At 42.5% G+C, this 20,852-nt stretch overlaps 4 protein-coding genes across 8 annotated transcripts in view; 1 reads left to right on the top strand and 3 right to left on the bottom strand.

Annotated features, from left to right (window-relative positions):
• cd5 (CD5 molecule) overlaps positions 1-1,246 on the bottom strand; it is a 3,554-nt gene extending 2,308 nt beyond the window's left edge. The window contains exons 1-2 of one of the 2 annotated variants that reach the window (XM_083693132.1): positions 1,075-1,246; positions 1-315 (exon numbers count right to left, since the gene is read on the bottom strand). The exon at positions 1-315 is cut by the window's left edge and continues 123 nt beyond it. In XM_083693132.1, the coding sequence (XP_083549258.1) occupies positions 1-315; positions 1,075-1,243 (484 nt within the window). In that variant the 5' untranslated portion in view covers positions 1,244-1,246. Of the gene's footprint in view, positions 1,043-1,074 lie in introns of those variants that run through there. The other variant, XM_083693131.1, reaches the window with a different exon arrangement.
• Positions 1,247-2,678: 1,432 nt separating this feature from the next.
• Positions 2,679-11,257, bottom strand: vps37c (VPS37C subunit of ESCRT-I). The gene is made up of 5 exons (XM_083693081.1): positions 10,812-11,257; positions 10,301-10,409; positions 8,601-8,772; positions 5,961-6,043; positions 2,679-5,782 (listed from the first exon to the last, which is right to left on the bottom strand). The coding sequence occupies exons 2-5, from the start codon at positions 10,391-10,393 to the stop codon at positions 5,096-5,098; spliced, it is 1,035 nt and encodes a 344-aa protein (XP_083549207.1). The 5' UTR covers positions 10,394-10,409; positions 10,812-11,257; the 3' UTR covers positions 2,679-5,095.
• A 551-nt stretch (positions 11,258-11,808) lies between these two features.
• Positions 11,809-19,091, bottom strand: LOC310821253 (uncharacterized protein). Of its 2 annotated transcripts, none has more exons than XM_083693221.1 (6): positions 18,979-19,091; positions 15,185-15,260; positions 14,838-14,951; positions 14,149-14,205; positions 13,322-13,483; positions 11,809-12,058 (listed from the first exon to the last, which is right to left on the bottom strand). In XM_083693221.1, exons 2-6 carry the CDS (start codon positions 15,254-15,256, stop codon positions 11,951-11,953), a joined length of 513 nt encoding a protein of 170 aa, XP_083549347.1. In that variant the 5' UTR covers positions 15,257-15,260; positions 18,979-19,091; the 3' UTR covers positions 11,809-11,950. The 2 variants fall into 2 exon arrangements, with proteins under 2 accessions (XP_083549347.1, XP_083549346.1); XM_083693220.1 differs by lacking the exon at positions 18,979-19,091 and adding an exon at positions 15,974-16,128.
• On the top strand, positions 17,108-20,358 carry tmem176 (transmembrane protein 176). Of its 3 annotated transcripts, XM_083693219.1 has the most exons (7): positions 17,108-17,421; positions 17,616-17,783; positions 18,047-18,157; positions 18,376-18,432; positions 18,546-18,698; positions 19,022-19,138; positions 19,550-20,358. In XM_083693219.1, the coding sequence occupies exons 2-7, from the start codon at positions 17,658-17,660 to the stop codon at positions 19,589-19,591; spliced, it is 606 nt and encodes a 201-aa protein (XP_083549345.1). In that variant the 5' UTR covers positions 17,108-17,421; positions 17,616-17,657; the 3' UTR covers positions 19,592-20,358. The 3 variants fall into 3 exon arrangements, with proteins under 3 accessions (XP_083549345.1, XP_083549344.1, XP_083549343.1); XM_083693218.1 differs by lacking the exon at positions 19,550-20,358 and having other exon boundaries at positions 17,556-17,783; positions 19,022-19,508; XM_083693217.1 differs by lacking the exon at positions 19,550-20,358 and having other exon boundaries at positions 19,022-19,507.
• Positions 20,359-20,852: the final 494 nt, after the last annotated feature.

Genomic DNA, 20,852 nt, shown 5'->3' with positions numbered 1-20,852 from the left:
CACATATCTCTGGCCAACTGTTGTGGACATGTTCTTTATTGCTGTAGCAGAGCAGTGAGGAAGAGGGCGAGGAAGACGATGAGGAAGACGATGAGGATGGGGGTGAGACTAGGGACAGGTGTACTTCCCCATCACAGGACTGCTTCCATTTGACTTTAAAGACACCCAGCGCAGGTGGCTGGGACTCGGGCAGGGTCGGAGAGGGACAGGGTGTGGGGGTATTACATACACAGGGGAAGGAGGGGCTGGTGTTAGGTTTGGGAGCTTGGGAGCTTGGGAGGTGGATGCCTCCCAGTACAGTGGTCGTTTCAGATTCTGTAAGGAGAGAGCGGAGAGTGTTTCCATAGTAATACCATGGAAACCAGAAGAGTTGAAGACTTGAGTCGAAGTTAATTGGTCTTTCATAATCTGTGTATTTACAGAAAACAGCGTAATATATATACTTTTTTTTGATGAACGACTGGTCACATTTTACACTGTTCCAAAACATCAACATACCATTTGTCGAACAGACAAATGAACAATTTGGCCTGGGTTGAACCATTTATGTGGAAGTCTGCTTTGAACTGCTTTGCCTCCCGTGGTGATGAGGATTGGACTAAAACCTCTTCTAATCTGTCAATTAATCCAACAAATTATAAAACATTCACCCCCCTACAGAGAGAAATGGTTGTAAGGAGCAATTATCAGATCATTGTTTGTTATTTAAAAGTATACCTCAGCTACTTCTACCATTGTTATAACTACTTTTATAACTAACTATATCAGTTCTGAAAAAAAAAGCTAACTGTTTTTGCTAGGGTTATTACAACCGCTTCATCATTATTTATAGCTACACAACTCCACTTATCTGTACATGTTTTATCTAAAATATCAATTATATCTTTTTGTAAATGAGAGTTGTGGCTCCATTTCTCCTTAAATTCCACTCAACTTCAACTGCCACCGTAGTGACTGTACTGTACGACTGAGCCTGACAACCAGAATGGTGGTACTGTACATTCTTCCAGAATCAACAGACAGAGAACATACATGGCTGCCATGGATCTAATAAGGACAGAGATCTTGACTTACCGACATCCCTCAGAAGCAGAGCCAGGAGGGTCACAACAAACCTCCCGTCCATTTTGGAGAGAGAGACCGCTTGAAAAGAACAACTGAGGGATAAAGAGAAGAGAAAGCTCACGCCAAGAACGACAGGAGAACTGAAGAAAGAGAAAACTGTGCAGAGGTGTGAACTCATCTGTCTCCTTTCTGCCCTCCTCCCCCCCCCACACCCTCTCTTTCTCTCTCCCTTTTTACAGAGCCTCTCTCCATCTTCGCTCTTTGTTGTTCTCTCTCTCTTTCTCTCTCACTCTGCAAAAGTGCAAACTTCCTCACTTCAAAGAATGGTATAGAAAGATGAAAGAGGAAAAGAGAAATGGTGAGAGAAGAGGAGAACAAGTGGGAGGGAGAGGGGAGAGGTAGAGAGAATTAGATCATAAATTGAAGAATATACTTTTTTAACACTTTTTTTTGGGACACTTCACGAGGTCATGATCCTGCTTTCATACCCCCTCCTACAGTGATGCGTCACTGACAGTACGGTTAAGGGTTTATGGTCACTGACAGTAAGGTTAAATGTTTATGGTTTATTAATATGGTCACAGACACAGATATTGGGATTAAATTAGAAAAACTAAAACAAATGACTTGATTTTGGTCTTGTCATGGTTTTACTATACATGGTTGGATATACTGTAGCACCATTACTACGTCCATGGTGTGTTCGATTCCTGCATACAGTAGGCCACAAAATCTACATTGTGTGTGTGTGTCAATTTTAGGTTGTTTTATATCTGCCAAATAACATAATTACCGGTATAATATTACTGTATATCTCACAGAAATATATATAGTTCTTAATTTGCATAATTTTACCATATTACTCAACTCTTCTGTTCTTTCACACACCAACTCGCTTTACTCACTCTCATTTTCTCTCATCTTTCGTCTTTCGTTTACGGAGCCGTAAATGTGTAAAAAGCCCCGTAAAAATTCTCCTCCTCCTCCTCCCTCTCTCTCTCCTTCTATGACAGTTCTCTCCATACTCAATACTCAGAACAACAGCGGGCCGTCCCGCTCGTTATTGACCAGAAATGTAGCTTCTGACAAATTATTTTTGGGAATTTCAATTTAGAGGTAGAAATTAAATTTGCCACTTTCGTCTCCGTCATTCTGCACAAATAATAAAAGTATGTGCACAACTGATATTGTCATAGCAGGTGGATTAGAAGAGAAAGAAAACCATTAAACTATAAAGAAAAAGAAAACAAATAAAGACTTACCCTCTGAAGAAGGTCTCTTAATCGAAACACCAGTGATCATGAGATGCGGTGACTTTGCAAGTAAGCAGTGTTGCATGGAGTTCTCATTTACGGTCTCCATTATTCTGCAACAGTAATTGATCTGAATTGAGGTAAGTGCTCTTTGTTAAATCAAATCAGTCTATGCCAATACACATACTCTACTTGGCTTTTACAGGAGAGGTTAATTATACTTTTCAGATGTATTCCAAACTGATAATTCCATGATAATGGTTTAAATTTAAAATCAAAACAACAAACCCTGACACTTTTGTTCTTGATGTATTTCTGTCTTGTTATTTACCCTAGACAGTCACAAACGAGTCAGCACACTTTTTTTTTTTTAGATCAATTTCAGTGTTTAATATTCACACCCCCCAAAAAAACAGCTTAAACAAGCTACAGTCATCACCAAAACAATAAATCAGCTTTTTAAATTATTTCCCTCTTAATTAATGCTGCATCTCCCTTGTGCTTTTAAACACCTATTCTGATTCTCTTTTCTCCTCTACGGCAGAGTTATCCAGCTACAAGACCTTCAGGGCCGGAGTAATTATGGTTTTCTTTTCTCCCTGGCATATAACTGATTAACTAACATCATTGATTGGCCATTGGAGTTCACTTTCCTCGGTCTGAACCTATGTTGCCCAAGTATTAGTCAGTCCCTGATTAGAAGGAAAGGATGAGAACCCAGTGGTGCTCTAACTGAATCCACCTGTTCTAGGAGAGTTAGTGTTACCAAACCGGTCCCTAAAAGGTCCAGTAAGACACTGCCTACTGGCCGCTGACTGGTGAGTCAGCCCAACCAGTTTACCTGATGAGGAGGCCCTGCATAAGAGCTACATAACGCCAACGTAAGGCCTTCATAAGCCGTGAAAGACAAACAACCATTATAAAAGTGCATAACGCGTGCTCGGCAATAAGACCACTGTTTGTCCGCCTCGTGATCTGCATAGGGTCGACGATGGAGAGAATCACAGCTTATGACTTTTGACGTAAGCTTGGCGTCTATGAATGCTGAATTAGCTCTCGTGAAGGCGTTATGTAGCTTTGTACCTGCACATTTCGGCCCCCTGACCCATCCCACTCCCCCCCCCCCCCCCCCCCCCCATCACAGATCTCGTTTCCTGTGCTTTTCTGAGCTAAAGCAGGCAGATATGTCTGTTGTCCTTCGCTTATTGATACCCGTTATTAGTATCTCTTCTTAATTATTTATACAAATCAACATATATTCTCATTGATAGTGAACTTATAGAAATAAACTATTTTCTTGTAATCATTGTCAAGCATCAGTTCATGTCAACAAGCAGAACGTGGAGAGAGAGAGAGAGAGAGAGAAAGAGGGAGAGGGAGAGAGGGGGTGAGAGACAGAGAGAAGGAGAGGAAGAAGAACGGCAGGTGAGGGAGCCCGGGGGAAGGGAAGGAACAGGAGTGCGGCGCTGCAGAGCAGCGTGGGAGGGAAGAAAATAGGTCGACGGGACGATCGACCAATGAGAAGACAGAAACAGGTACCCTTGACAGATACAGATACTCTGTAACAACGACATCATCCACCACCTCCAATGGACATCAGCGCCAACACAACCAAATAGTCCGGTCAACGTTTCTGTAGGGGAACATCATACATGCACAATCTAGTCTAAAGAGATGGGTGGGGGGGGGTAGTGTCTGAAGTGCATTTCTATCCTGAACAAAGTGTAACAAAGACAGTGCGACCGTTCGAGTGCCACAGAGGTGTACGGCCCGATACGTTTGGTTAGGAGGAAGAGGAAGGAGGACGAGGAGGACATTAACATTGGCCCATTCTCATAAACCACCAATATAAAATGACCAATGTCATTTGTTGACGTTGGTGTTGGATACTATTGGTGTTGGGTCAGTTAGTCTATTGGAACATGTACTCCTCCACGCTGGGCCTGTCCCTTTAGAAGGGATCCGTAATACTGGGTTACACCTCAATGTGATGAGGATCTTTCTGGTTGGCTTACAGCTCCAAACAGGGGGAGAGGAGGAAAGAGAGGAAGAGGAGGAAGAATTGGCCAACAGCCAGGAGTGTTTTTAATAACACTAAACACAACCAGGTCCTGAGACAGTTATGCAGGTGAAAGTGAACGGGGGGATGGGGGTTTGTAGAGCAGGTAGTGGAGTGTTTCCCCTAGGTTTTTTTCAGCAGTGGGGGGGGGGTCAAGGTTTTGAATTGCGTGCAACCGCTGGTGACGTATCGCCCCACCAGGACACACACGCTGACATGGTGGAATGTCAATTTAGGATACTCAAGACTTGAATTCAAATAACACAAATATGACTAGATATTTTAGAGGCCATCATTTCTTTGTATCCCGTTTCTGGGGCATATTTCATATAATTTGAAAGGTCCCACAGGAGCGACAGTAAAGTGTCGGGCCACCGCTGCTGAGTGATACAGCAGAAATACTGGGGAGAGAACGTTAGAGGGGATGAGGTATGAGACGTTAGAAGGGATGAGGTATGAGACCTTAGAAGGGATGAGGTATGAGACCTTAGAAGGGATGAGGTATGAGAGCAAGTGAATGAAAAATACAGAAGAGGACAGAGAGGTAGAGTGAGTGAGAATGAGATATAACAGTTAGAGAGACCAAGACATTTGAGAGAGACACACACACACACACACACACACACACACACAATGAAATAGAGAAGGAGAGAGAGAGAGAGAGAGACTTGAGCATGAGTGACGGGTCGAGAGGAGGAAGGGGAGGGGGAATGGGGGTTCAGGAGTACGGCTGTGGAACTCCAAACCCAGGCCTATACAGGGGCCTGCCTGTTGGGGACTGCGAGTTGGGCAGGCTGGGGCCCGTGGGGAAGCTATACCCCCCGTAGGGGTACGGAGATGGGTAGGGGGCGCCAAACTGCCCGAACGCAGAGCCCTGGGGCCCGGGGAACGTGGGCTGGGTCGGGTAGGGGCAGGCGGCGGGGGGGCCGAAAGCAGGGCGGGCTGCGTAGCCCGCTGCTGGGGTGAAGGATGAGCCGGGGCTGGGGTAGGGAGGAAATTGAGCTGGGGGATTGGATGGGCCTGCTGCTGCAGCACTGGAGGGGGGTGGGTTGTGGGGGGAGACCGGGTACGGGGAGTAGGGCAGGGCGGCGCCCGGGGCGTTTTGGGAGGCATTTTGGAAGCTAGCGTGGTTGGGTTTGGAGCTCTGCTGCTGCTGCTGCTGTTGTTGCGGCGTTTGATGATTCCATGGCGACGGAGTTCCCGGCGCCGCAGGGTCTTGGTTGGCGCACGTTTGTGACGTCATCGCGGTGGCAGCGTCGGCAGCGCTCTCGCTCTTCTGTCGGAGGATCTCCTGCAGCTTCTCTATCCGCACTCGTCTTTTGTGAGCGAGGGAGCGCTGAGAGAGGAATCGCTCCAGGAAGGAGTCCAGGGGCAGCAAGCCGTCCAGAAACTCGTCCGCCAGCGTCTGGGATAGAGAGATGGAGAGAGATAGAAGGGGAAGGTAAAAGAAAAAACACTCTTCAATGAAATAATCCGTTCGTCTTATTTAAAAAAAAAAAAATATATATATATATATATGATCATCTTTTCGGTGTGTGGTTGGATCTGTCTCCCTGTCACTCATCATAGTTGTCAGCTCCCACCTCTGAGTCAGCCTCGGTGGTGGCGCCCTCTGTCTGGAGTCTGGAGAACAACCCCTCAGGAGACACCTGCCCCACTATGCCATCTGAGACAGACAGAGAGAGAGAGAGAGAAGAGAGAGAGAGAAAGAAGAGAGAGAGAGAGAGAGAGAAGAGAAGAGAGAGAGAGAAGAGAGAGAGAGAGAGAAGAGAGAGAAGAGAAGAGAGAGAGAGAGAGAAAGAGAAATAGAGTGAGATAGAGCAAAGGAGACAATAATAAGAGGTGGGAGGGAAGGAGAGACGAAGGAGAGGAAGAGAAAAAGACAGAGTGCGCGAGTGAGACAAAGAGAGAACAAATGAGCACCTCCCACACTTGGCAATGTGACACCAAGCTCTAGGTCTCCACAAACACAACACTGCCAGCAGAAAACTCCAAGCCTATTGTTAAACACATTTAGAAATGAGGCCCCATGAGAGTTGCTCACTCAGTTGGATAAAAACGATAACACCACAACAGGACCAGCTAGTTTATCTTCAAAGACTTGTTGTTGTTGCCAACTGGTCATGGTCATGGAATGTTCATTCAGAGCATGCTCGCACCATTATGATGGTAGAGTACCTCCTATTCAGTGCAAAGTCACTGGGCAGATTTGGTCATTAAATGCATTTCATGATCGAATTTAAGAGACATGACAACAACACACACACACACACAGACACACACACACACACACACACACACACACACACACACACACACACACACAGAGAGACACACACAGAGACACACACAGACACACACAGACACACACAGACACACACACTTCATGCAGAGATAGCCTGGTCTGCTTCCTGCTAAAGCGCTGATGGCAGTGGAATGGGAGCTGATGCGGTCGTATCTAGGGAGACCTTGGCAGGCAGGGCCTTGCAGAGGTTTGACTAGACACCCACTGTACAGGATCTGAACAGGCTTGACTGAAGCTCACTGCAGTCTCTCTCTCTCATATATATATATATATATATCTCACACACCCCCAGAGTGCGATTTGTAAAAGAAACTGGGGGCACTTTTTTTTTCCTTTACAGAAATGTATAGAAACGTTGTAACTGGCTTGCTTAAACCAGAAGCGTTTCTAGGACTTGCCCATGTTCAGGCCCCAGGGGAATAATAATCCGAGCCAAGAGGCCAGGGCGCCTCTCTTGGAAAAATGTAGCCTTTTCGAAACACATTTAATGCAATACCACGTCATTTTACATGACTGGAAACATACGTTATTTTCAGAACCTTTATTTTTGTGTAAATATTCTGCACTCACGTGGGCGAATCATTCTCGTGGGCGTAATGCAGCTTCTATTTTCAACATGTGAGCTTTCTGGCTGTGACTGCGTGTTAGTGACGACTGTACCTTTGCCAGTTCAATTTGCATGCCGTAGCACACATGCAGAGGAAAGCGATCGAGGTTCGATGTGGCAGACAGACATTGAATCCATGTATGAACAAGCTGCGGTGGAGAAACAGTGTCGAACTCCACTTTCCCACGCCAGTTGGCGATTTCAAAAGACAGAGAAATCATCGGGCTGTTAACACTGCAATTGGCCTCAGCATATTATCCTGAAGGCAATTATCCTCTGGGAATTGCCTTCAGGAGGAAGTGAACCTAGAGTCATTGGTCACCTTCGGCTATTTCAAGAGAATGTTAGCAGATTTATTTATTGAAGCGTGTCACTGTTTCCTTTGTTGTGTGACTCCTATCTATTGCTTTGGTCTGTTATCCTCATCGCTTTTTTTTAAATCTAGGTTGTGCTGATGTCTTAAGGGTTTATATCATTGTTGTCATTCTTTTCTTTTTTTCCCCATTCATTCTTTTGTAGATTTCCATTTTTTCCCACCGTCTGCTTTTATTTCATTCTTTATTATCTATTATCTCGGATGTTTCTTTTATCTTATTCCCTGTTGCCATATACCTTGTTCCTAAAAGGTTCTTCCTCTGGTCTCAGTAAGACCTCCCTGTATAAATAGAGATAAATACAAAAACAAAATAAAACATAAAACAACATTTCAAAAAGAATGAATTTGCTGTGCTTAGACATAGGATCAGTTCTGGGAATTAATGTACAAACGATTATCAGAAGCAGGGCTGTAAAAGATGTTGATCAGAGGGAGGGATGAGACAAGCAGAAGAGGGGGGGGGGGAAATCCCGACCATCCCCAGCGGCAAAGTGCACCCTGCCCCCCCTCTCTCAGTTCATTTTTTGCCATCTGTGTTTCTCTTAATCATCTACATCCTCTTTCCTCCTCTATTGCTCTCTTTCTTCAGACTCTTTCCATCATCTGTGTATCTCTCTGTTATCGGTGTTCTCCTCTCTCAAATGTCTTGGAGTGACATGCGTCCATGCCATTTACATATCCTTCTCTTATATTATATTTTCCCACTGTCAATACATCCATCCATCCCTTATATTTTGAGACAGTTGTTGTCCCTTTCTCCCTCCTTCTACAATATTCTCTCTCTCTCTCTCTCTCTCTCTCTCTCTCTCTCTCTCTCTCTCTCTCTCTCTCTCTCTCTCTCTCTCTCTCTCTCTCTCTCTCTCTCTCTCTCTCTCTCTCTCTCTCTCTCTCTCTCTCTCTCTCTCTCTCTCTCTCTCCCCTCTCCCCTCCTTTACCTCTCTGGGCACAGTGTTGTCTGTATCTCTCCCTGACTCCCTCCAGCTGGGAGTATCTCTCCACCAGACGCTCCCTCTGTCTCTCCAGGCGAGGCTTCATGTCCAGGTTCTGCTCCGCCAGGCTCCTGTTAGAGGCCAAAGCCATCTCCCTCTCTAGCTGGATGTTCTGGATCTGGGGGGGAGGAAGGGGGGGAGGCCCGGTGGAGGAAGAGGTGTCAAGTTCAACAACGCAATTCATGAGAAGGCTAAATGCTAAGTGGGATGCTTGGGACGACCTGACTCTGACGTCACCCCATTGAAGTTGAGATTTAAAACAGTTAAGGTTAGATTTAGGGTTATGGTTATGGTTTAGGGTTATGGTTTAGGGTTATTGTTATGGTTAGGATTTAGGGTTATGGTTAAGGGTTATGGTAGAGTCATCCCAAAGATCCCCCTTAGCATCTACCGTCAGTGTCTGAGGGATTAGTGATTCATTGATTGCAGGACAGAAGGAGTCTCAATATGATCATGTCGAGGGGTTATCAATTAACTGGAGGGCAAAATCGGCATCAATATGCTTATCATAGGAACAAGTCATTTGAATGCCAAAAAATACAAGCAGCGTCCAACAGGGTACAAACAAATAATGCAAAGTTAATGGTTGATCGTCCTGGATCTATTGACGAGGAGGGAGGAGTGGCAACATAGCAAACTGGGTAGAAGGTGTTTGAAGAGGCCAGACTGAGGAAATACAAATATGTTGGCTAAGGTCAGATGCAAATCTTAGGCTTGTTTTTCTACTGATTGGTATCATCTGTATGTATGCAAATTCTGTTTTCCCTTTCATATCGCAGGCCTATGACAGTGCATGGGAGGTGGTGAAAAGGGAAGCTAATAATCCATTTAAAGGAACAAAGGATTTCATCGATTGTCACCATGAATCAACAGCATTTTATATTTGTGTACATTATATTCATTACTTAACAGTTTTAAGGTAAAAACATTTATTTATTTAAATCTGTGTGTCCCATTAACTGTTTAGTGTAGGGTAGCCTAGCTTAAAATTGCCGTAATATCCCTGCGCGCGCACACTTGAATTACGAAGATTTGTTTATCATGTCATCTTGACAGTGGTTGTTTTGAGAACTATATTTCTGCAGGGCAGAAACTACCCAAATCTATCACAAAATAAATACTTCTTTTCTTGTCAAAATTCTCAGTTTTGTTTTGTAACCGTTGTATAAAAGCAACAAGGCACTCAAGTCTGTTCTTTGTCATGAATAAAGTCACAGCTGACAGGTGGCAGGGTTAGCAACGCCCCCTCAAGATAAAGCAAGGCTTCTCGTGCCTTATTGCTGAAAGAACATGAGTTCATGACAGGACACAGGGTCAGGGACGTGGACAATGTATTCAGCTTCATCATGTAAATCATTGATCAAGCTCTAGATCAGGGGCTCATTGTAATGCATGGAATGGAATGAGGAATGGTATCACGATACCATTCTTAATTCCATTCCATGCATTACAATGAGCCCGTCCTCCGATTTCTACCTCCACCAGCCTCCCCTGCTCCAGATGATTAGGTAATGCTGATACGACAAACCTCAGGTACTGTATCTAGACATGCTTGGCTATTCATTACAGTGAGAGAGGCCCTATCCCATTCTATTCAATACTTTACAGACTGTTAACACAACAGAAACTAACTGGTTTATTATTACCTCATCGGATTCCAGTGCCATGGACTCCACCCTCTCCGAGTTGTCCAGCAAATCCTGCAACTCGGATTGGCTGAGGTCCTGAAGCTTGTCCATTGATTTGCCAGGACAGCTGTCAGTCAGTCACATGGAATCAGGAATCAAAGTCAAAAGATGTTAAGAGTCCTCAGACGTCAAATGCCAGCAGTGACTTCACTGTATTGGAATTAAAGCAACTGAAGGAATTGTACCTTCTTCAACTAACTGTGAATGTGGACAGTTGGATTTGCACAAAATGATAATTCATAACACAACAGGCGAATAAAATAACAGCAGGAAATCACATTCTACTGTCACCAACATGACATGGTTGGCATGTGACACTGACAGGAGTTGACACAAAAAAAATGCAGCTACATTAAAACGTTCGAAAACGTTAGCCTGCTCCCTCTAGTAAACACTAAGCTATCTAGCCTTTAATGTCGCTTTCTTGCAAATGTAGCCAAGATAACAGGGTGAGACTTAAGATACTTACGTGCTGCTAGCAAATCAAATACGTTGGGACAGGGAACACATTGACGGGCATCAACCTATGTGGTGAAGGATGATGTAAACCGGGCACGGAAGCCCCGACCCCAATTAATTAAGGTAATCCGATTGAGAGAAATTAGCTGGCAAATTTAGTATCCAAAGAGCTTTCACTAGCTAGCCAGCTAGTAGAGTTCAGGGTACAAGAATGACAACAACAATCGGTACGATCGCAATGACAGGCACTTGCTAGCGTCAACTTTGAGGGAAGCCCACCGTTGGCGATGGAAAATCCAAAACAAACGATATTTGTCGGTCGTGTTAGTGAATGACAAATACAGCAGTAATCCAATGCGTATTATGTCAATATCCCGTTAGCGATATTCATCAAAATGTATGAAATAATAGGTGTTTTTATCGCTATAAATAGGAAAGTTTCACTTCACACTAACAGAAACCGCCACCATTTTGGAATAACTAATATTCCGGTTCCATGGGGGTGTTCAAACCCAGTTTTAATATCGTATACGACTTATTCAACTGTAAAAACTCACTCGTATTGTATTCGTAATGCTATTATTAACATCAATGTGTTAAGTTATTGTGCCGAGGAGCATAACTCGAGATAGAGTGACTAGTTCTATGACAGTTCACCCATTTCCTACACAATGGTGTCGTCCTGTGCTCAGCTGATTCCAAGGGAAACCCCTACGTGACAGGAATATTCCATGCATTCGCGAGATGCCAGTAGGGAGGTAACTGTCTGACTGGAACACTTATGTCAGTGGCAAATATCAGTCATGTCTTTCTCTCTGAATGCTTGCTAAGACAAATATTGGCAGCTCTATATGTAGGCATATCCTAATTACAATGTATTAGACCTCAAGAAAAGAACATGCTGCTCCTAACATTCATTTTTTGACAAAGTCAGTAGTGCAAACAGTTTTACACTTGACATAAGATCCTCAACCTAAACAAGTGTCAAAAGACAAAAGTCAAGGTATTTTATTAGATGAAAAGCAATATCAAATGTACAAAATAGAAGCATGTCTACAAAAGAACAAACATCAACAATGTGTGTGTCTGTGTGTGTGTGTGTGTGTGTGTGTGCGTGCACGCGTGCGCATGCATGATCTGTATCTCCTGTCAATCTGCTTTCAGTCCTTTGAGGGCGGAGAAGGAGAACAATGAATGGAGGATGATAGCTCCAATATCATAAACCAGAAGCAGCATTGTGACACTCCAGAAGAATCCCTGTCAAGGAGAAAGATGGAAGAAGGATTACCTACACAGACAACACAGCACAAAAACAGGGCCCTGTAGTCAAACAAAGGCAAGGCTGCCACATGAGAACAGGACACTGTAAGACAAGTGCCAGTGAGCCAAAGGTATTTGATATGCTTGGGTGCCTTCAAAAAGAGTCACACTACTTGTATGAAAGTTGGCTCTTGTTTGTCTCAAGATACCTTGCTATTCATTATAATAATTCTATATGTGTGCATACAGTGCAAGTTGATACGATTATGTATCTAAGACATACATCACTGAATAATTTATCAAAGATAGCATGATTGTGATTGCCTAAACATCAGTGAATCCATTGTTCTACACGTGTGTGTTTGTGTGTAGCCTACCAGTGGCTGTTTGTGTGTATGCATGCAGTTTGTGTGTGTGTGTGTGTGTGTGTGTGTGTGTGTGTGTGTGTGTGTGTGTGTGTGTTTGTGCGTGCTTGAGCTTTGTGCTTTAGAGCAGCAATTAACAGCTTCCAGCAGCCTCCAATAACTTATAATAATAACAATAATAACAATAATAATGCATAACTAAACAAATAGCCTAAGTTGGCTAAAAAATACATGAAAGCAATTGGATTGCATACATTGCCATGGATTGCATATGTATATTTGTGGTTGTTTAGAGGCAGTAAGTCATTACTATTATTATCAGGTTATTATGGAGGCTGGTGGGCTTGGTTGTCTAGTGAAGTATAAGGATGATTGCGAGTGGGTAGATCTAATAGCACTAGGCCAACCTAGCCTACCCTACGAGGACTTGTTTTTCATTTAACACTTTATTTAGCTCAGTCAGTCGACCTACAAGTTACTCAAAACATCAACTGATGAAATTTTAAACAAGTGCACGGTAAACATGTTGTCCCCCACGAATGATGTAGTGCCCCTCGGTGTGTGAATTGGTAACAATTATTCAAATGTATGACTGAAACGTTAACGTAACGTGTAGTGCTTATTTGATTAATTATCAGTCTTGCTTCCTACAGCTTTGCGTTTATTTGAAGGAAGTCCACAGATTTGACTTAAAAGTTGCTTAATTTCCAAGGATTTGACAGTAACAGTCAATTGGCCTAAAGGGGCAGTCTGAGGTGCATTCTCCTCTTTGTACCCTATTATGATGTATTTAATGATAACAACCTAGCACTTTAGCTGCACCATCACAAGAATCGGCATCAACTACAAACCTCATCTGCTACACCACACCAGGCCAGATAGAATAGCTACTTACTGAAAGATAATCTCCCGGACACTTGTCTGTGTCATGGTAGCTACTGCGTGACAAGTCGCAAGGTTCAAAGGTCTGTATAGAGTTAAGAGCGACCCCATAGATACATAGAGCCACCAGCGCCCCCAACAAGCCAGCCACATTAGTGTAGGCACATCCAGTCAACTGAGGAGAGAGACAAAACATGTGATTTAATCTCAAAAACACTTTATTGTCTCTTTGGGAAATAATTGTCTTGGCCAGTGACACACAATTCTGCTGTATATGAGTACATATAAAATGATGATACATATATGCTCATCATGCTCTATGTATTGTACATTGCTTAGCTGATGTTTAACATCACATTCATTATTTTCTGAACCATACCAGTGTCTGCATATGTCATAACAGCAATTTTCTATATTCTGTAGTCAAAAGGAGAAGACAAAATGTCCTGAGGAAATTAGCCCCTATGATGTCATAGGGGGTAAAACAAATATATATTGAATTTTATCGGAATTTCCTAAACTACAGCCACAAACACAGTCCTATTGGCTGGAAACTCATTGTACTCTCTGAAAATAACAGCATTTATTTATTTATTTTACCCCCAATGACAAATAGGGGATCATTTCCGTAGGACTTTTTCTCATCTTGCTTTCACTACAGAACTTAGAAAATTGTGCTTTTCACATATGTAGATACTGCTTGGGGTCCCTTTAACTACTGCACATTACAGGTGACAGTCCAACAAGTACAGTCAATGTAGATGGATACATACATCTTGGGATTTAATGTCACTACAGAGCAGTTCATTCTCCAATATAATTCATGATGGCTCATCTTACCAGCTGTCTGCTGGGAGATTTCTCACAAGCCATAGCGAATGATCCTGCAGCCACAACCTGAAAGAGAGAGTAAACAAAACAAGACATGATGTAGTCCTGCTTGAGGTTTGAGTGATTTGAGGAGAGCTCTTTAAAAGAGAGTTGATTGACAACCATGCATGGCACAGCACCTGTTTGCAGCTTTACTTCAGCAATTAAAGAGAGGAAACAAAAAAATGTGGAAGAAATAGATTTAAAAACACCAAAAATGTACTTGTAAACGACTCAGACATTGCTAACTACTGCATGAATTACCTTACAAAATTTATGTAAAAGGCGGATAAAAGTGCCAAATTTTGTACAAATGTTCTTTGGGATGTATAAATCCACTTCAGAAGAGGTGCACATTAAGTAAACTTTTTTGACAATAGCAAACCAAACACATAGGATGGTTACGAACTAAGTTGTCAGTCCTATCATAAGCCCACAGCGTCTTGTCCTCTGAGAGTATACCAATAAAGTGCCAAAGTATAATCAAAACTCCTCTTCTACCTCTTTTCTTCTTTAACACAGACAAAGACAGATACTTGTCTAGTCCACGTAATCTTGCCCTTGCATATCTCTTTTACATAAATGGTCCTCATCCTAAGAGAAAAAGCCAAAGACAACAGTGCTGGCGGTAAGATTCTTCCACCACAGGAGGACCTTACCAGGATACCAATACAGACTGGTATCACGTACAGCCGTTTAGGTAGGCTGATGTCCATGTAGTACAGCGGCAAAGCCAGAAGCACCTGGAACAGTCCGATGAGTATCGACGCCACCTTGTGGGGAATGGGAGAATTGCTTTGAAAAGAAGACACCGTTATTTTTCTGTATAGCATATGACGATGACAACATCGTTTGTGACTTGATGGCAACAAAACAGACATGAATTCCATACCACTCCCAAGACTAGTGAATTGAAACACTAGGTTTAGGGCAGTCTGTTAATGTATAACAATAATGTTGTAATCTAGTTATAGTCCCATTAATTATTATTTGTATTTGTTTTTACCGCGGCAGCCTCCGGGTCAAACAGCACAAATGGGCGATGTAATTTGGGAGCACGTGCTTGACTGGACGACATCGTCCTAAATAGAAGATAATAGAATAGAAAATAATAGAATAAAAGTAGCTTGTTGAAAGATCACAGATTCTGATACAGTAGAGGGGAGTATTAGAAAGTGTGTGTGTGTGTGTGTGTGTCTGATTGAGAGAGAGAGAGTTGAGAGAGTTGATGAAAACCACATGTCAAGAGTCCAGTCCCCTTTGGACACAGTGGAATGCTGCTAGATGAAAAACAGATGTGAGGGAGGGGAGAGGCCTATTACAATGAAATCAAGGTATAGAATATATTCAGCATGGGAACTGAACAGTTGTGGCTCAGAGCAATGTCTTGTCCAGTATCACAAAACAGTATTCTAAATCTAGAACGCCCTGCAAACATATGCAGTCAGCGATCTACTGAAGTCGAAGAGGGAAGGTTGTCTGGGCGGGGAGAAGCACGAGAGGGGAGAGGGCAATGGTCTACGGTACATCAACTTGTTTCAGCACACTGGGTGAACTCTATTGACACAACATGGCATTCAGCCTGGGACCGAAAGGAGCGGAGGACGCGGGCAGAATGCCAAACTCTGCGTTAGAGAGTTCGCATGTTGCAATTACGATTTTTTACGATTAAATTGGTTAAAAAAATACGCCGAACAACTTTTCAACAACATTGTCTGCTGCTGTAAAATAACATTCCTTCAATAGGCTAGAATTTACGCTTTTAATGTGCAAGTTCTGCTAAAGCGTGACTTACCTTGTAGTTTTCAGCAGACTGAATGTCCTTTTTTATCAGCTCCAAAGTGACTTTGTTGTCCCTAAAAAAGGATTCAAAATGCAGCTTCAAGGAACTGTATAGTGTGAAAATATGTTCACTGTATAGCCGATTTCTTCTCAAGATAAAATGAGAGTCGTCTCGATCCTATGTGTTCTCTGAGCTCCAATAGAGGAATTCCGCCCACCTACTTCCGGTCAAATGTAAATGAGGATTTCTTCAAGATAAAAGCGCATACGTTAAACTTGTTTAACTATTTAGAAATATTAAATATGGATAAAGGAACCACAACATTATATGTAACTATATCTGGGAATAAACATGTAATCCTCTCAATATATTATTTGTGTTTTTTGAGGGTTTAATATCCAGATTACCCTGACGAAAGACTGCTGCACTGCATAGGGAACACATAATGGACTGTACACAAAATATTTTCCAAGGCTAAACATGATTGTTTACTACCACTGTACTCAACAACCCTTCTAGTATACATATCAAGTGAGAAAATCTAGGCCCTTTACTGTGGCCCAACAGTTAAAAGTGCCACCTCTAGATTGCATAAGGAACACATAATGGACTGTACACAAAATATTTTCCAAGGCAAAACATGATTTTTAGTACCACTGTACTCGACAACATTTCAAATACATTTTTTGTGTACAGTCTATTATGTGTGTCCTACGCAGTGCAGATTGGGCACTTTGAGGTGTATGGCCAGAGTAAATAGTCAACAACAGGACATCGCTTTAGATTCAAACTCACCTGATATGCATTCTAGAAGTGTACCTGAGCAGAGTGGTACCAGAGATGAATTGACATCTTTGAAAAAAAATTCTCTACAGTCCAGTTTATGCAAATATAATAGGCATGTGTAAAATGTACATGTAATTGCACCAATATGTACATTTTAATGATCAAAACTACTTTTTCCAAATTGTATATACTTTCTGTTGGGTCATTTGTCGTTATTTCAGAAGAAAAAAAAAAGATAAAATATTGTGACCCATCACTTTCCATTCATGTTTTAACTCGTGCTTTTATTTTGAAGCCGAGAAAAGCGAAACCGGAAGTCTTGATGGAGCTAGATGGAGCTACAAGTTGGAGTTTAGAGAACATCGATCTTCGTGCTGGGGCAGAGGTGTGATGTTGTATGAAGGTCCGCTAGATTTTACTCACCGTGTGCGCGGGGTTCCAAAAGAGACACTCAAGAGCGCAAACTTCGCCTACTCGGTGCGCGTAGGGAGACCAAAATCAAGCCCATTATTGATGTTTCCTTTTCAGGCAAAACAGCAAAACAGGCGGAGCCACATCTAACGTACACGGACGGATTAAGATTGCGAAATATCCAATAACCTAATCTACGCGTCTGAATAACGGGAGTTTTCCGGATTTTATGGTGGTTTTGTGTCTTATATCAAAGGCAAGAGGTAAGACGCGTCATTTAGCGTATTAACTGTAGCTCTTCTGTTACACCCTTCGTTATTGTTTGAATAATCCTTGTCAAAATATGCCTACCACATTTTTTTTACGAATTTGCGTTCTCTTTTTCTCTTTCTAACAGCATGCTTTTCATTCAATAAAGACTCATTCACTACCATTCACTTTAAACGAACGCATTTAGGCTATAGACCAAGTTCTTGACCCGCAGTTGGACTCCAGGGAGATGGCTGTGTCGGTCTCTAGAGACCTGTCAGTGAGCGTGACGAGGGACGTCAACGCGGTGAAGCTGTCAGACAAACAACAGGCTCTACGGGAGAGCGTCCAGAAAGGAGAGCCGAAAGCTATAGGGGTGAGATGCCCTATGAATCCGTTAACAGTTGTATCAGACTGATGAAAAATATCAAATTGGGTGAGGTCCGATGGGGTGGGGTGGGAAGGGGGTTGAAAAGAGATGCTTACCACATTTGACCCTTCTGTATTTTCTGTGGTCTGTCTTTACGTTTCATCTGCCAAAAAACTTGATTTGTTATTAGACTTGCCTCTGTCGAGTCAAATATATGAAAGTGTGTGTGTGTGTGTGTGTGTGTATGTGTGCGCGCGCTTGCGTGTCAGGTCTCCCAGGTGATGCTGGGAGTGATGGTCATGTCCTACTCCATTCCTCTCCTCTCCACTGAGTTCACAGAGGTGGTGACCTTTGGGGTGCCCTGGTGGAGTGGTCTATCGGTAACCAACGCTTAATTCTCATTCTTTACCCTTGTCCTTGAACTTGCACCTCATGGATTTCAAATAATTGGATTGGTTTACCCATGTGACAGAGAGTTTCCACAATATTTTTTAACCCAATCCAGTTCCTTGAAATGGAATCCTGTCGTGATTGAATGATGCAGTAGCCTATTACATGTGATTGATAGGGTTTAGTTTTGTCTTTCTGTTGTGTCTAGTTCATTGCAGCAGGAGTAGTCGCCATAGTGATGGAGAAACACACCAGCATGAAAACAGTGAGTCTGAATAACACACACACAAACAAACACACACACGATAAAATGAGCAACTACACCAATGAGGTTGGTGCCCAACTATAAAAATATCCCTTCCTCCCCCCTCCCTCTAGCTGAATGTCTGTATGCAGGTGACAATAGTGGCCATCTTCATCTCTTTCCTGGCACTCATCCTCTACTCTGTGGACCTCCACAACAACCAGGAGACAGCCTGCAACACCGGCATTCACCCATTTAGAGAATGTGAAGATCAGCACTATGCCACTGTAGGGACCCCGTCCGTCTGTCTGTCTGTCTGTCTCTCTGTGCTGTCTGTCTGTCTGTGCTGACTGTGTCATGTCTGCTATCACCCCAGTGTGTTAATTTGTCTGTATAACACCTGGAGAAATTATTCTGTTTCATCCGACATTATACTGTAGGTCCCTTTGTGATCTGTTTATATCATGATATCATAATCATTCTAGCTTGTCATGCATCACTCGTGAACAAATGATCTGTTTCATTTGTGTAGGTAGGAGACATGGTAAAAGCTTGTGCTGTTATTACCTGTTTATAGCTGGACTCTTTTGTCGTTCTTTTTGAATCTCAGAAATTAAGCAGAGGCTTGAAGTCTTCCCTCCTTCTCTTCACCATCATCCAGATCATCATCTCCTCAGCACTGACCTTCATTCTGTTCATGAAGAGGAGGGGTTTTGGCCAATATACTGTAAGAGATAGAGAAACATTGCTCAAATGTTTGTTCTATGACTGACATATTGTTTAACCATAACCATGGCCACACATTGTTCATAGGGAGAAGGTTATTTCATTTGTTTACTTGCTTTTTGTTCTGGTTGATATTCCTCCCAGATTATGTTTATGCTCAGAGTTACAACAGCTGCCATATTTATAAGCAACACCGACATATATTTCCTGGCGACGCCTAACAATAAATCACGACAAAATTTAAACAAGATGAGAGGAAATAAACACAGCTGTGTTTGTAGATTGCAACAAATAAGTGCAGATCACATTCAAACCAAAAAGATGAATTCAAATGTTTTAGGACACTGAAACCAATGCACTTTATTATGTCAAAGAAAAAACCTTTTTTTCTCTCTCTTTCTCTCCCGTACAGTCTCTCAGTCAGAATGTTGAACTGACTCCCAGCATCGACTGACCAATCACAGCTAGTCGACCTTTGAACCCCATACCACTCAAGCTATGGGCACAGTGCCATATTCTACAATGCAGTGCTCAATAATGCTTTAATGTTTCACTAATTTCATCATACATTTTTGTATATTTTTACCTGAATAAAATCATTTATAGATGTAAATAAAAACATTGTTCCTCAAAGTTGACTTCTGTACAGGCTACAATGGATGGTGCTTAATAAATCCCTCTGCTTATGTCTCTACTCTAGTCAGGGCACTGTGTTCTCTCTGGACTAAGAATAACAAAAATAATGTTCCCTCTGGGGACCAAAAAGTACATCTTATCTGAAGAAAATTTAATAAAAAAGTGAATTAAAAAACATGTATCTATCTGCTCTGGGAGCCAAAAGGAACTCAGTGAAATTATATATGATTTGAAGAGACACATGATTTGAACAGTTTTCTACCATGTTAGAAGTGTGTTTAGTAACAGAACCTATATACAGAGAACTCACACTCTGGACAAGAACAATAGTCAGAGGAGAAATGTTATAAACTGTAAGATAAAAACAAACAAAAAAGTGAGTAAAAGATAATAAAAAGAAGAAGAATTAAGCATGGTGTGCTCAACTCGATCTCGGTCAAAAGAAAAAACCTGCACACACTAGATATAGTCTTCTATTATGTATTGCATTTGCAGTTGACCTCTGCTCCGATTTCAATACATATTTGAAGAGTATTTCGAGTGAGTCACTCTAGATAATGAACAGGCCATCTGCTGTCCCCTGGTCCTCCCCCGGCTCTTCCCCCCAGCTCTTCCTCTCTCTTCACAATCATTCCTTTCAGAGTTTGGACAGTTAAGCCGGATCGCTGGCCGCTTTGATGAAGTCCAGACTTCAGACTACTCCATAATTGTTCCCCCTTGGCACTCTTTTCTATAAAGTCTCTCCCTCTCTCTTACTCACGACTGGACGCACACACACTCAATGCCCCTCCCTCTCTCTCTTATTCTTTCACTCTATTTTTTGAGTGGTAGAACCAGATTTCCCATTTCTATCACCTGTATGGCATCTCTGGCCTGCATGGGTTCTATGGTGCTAGGACATTCACACAGTCACACACACACACACACACACACACACACACGGTCGGCAGGTTATTCATATCCATATCCATAGGCTCTGGTCTGTGAGCCAGGTTATTAAGACACCTTTCGGAATAACTTGAGTAACCCACATATCTCTTTGTCGAGGACTTTTTTAGCATGCAGGACATGACTTCCAC

This window comes from Argentina silus (assembly GCF_951799395.1).
Source record: "Argentina silus genome assembly, chromosome: 21".
In the NCBI taxonomy this organism is placed as follows: domain Eukaryota; kingdom Metazoa; phylum Chordata; class Actinopteri; order Argentiniformes; family Argentinidae; genus Argentina; species Argentina silus.
The sequence above is the reverse complement of the archived record's forward strand: the minus strand, read 5'-3'. Positions and strand labels throughout refer to the sequence as shown.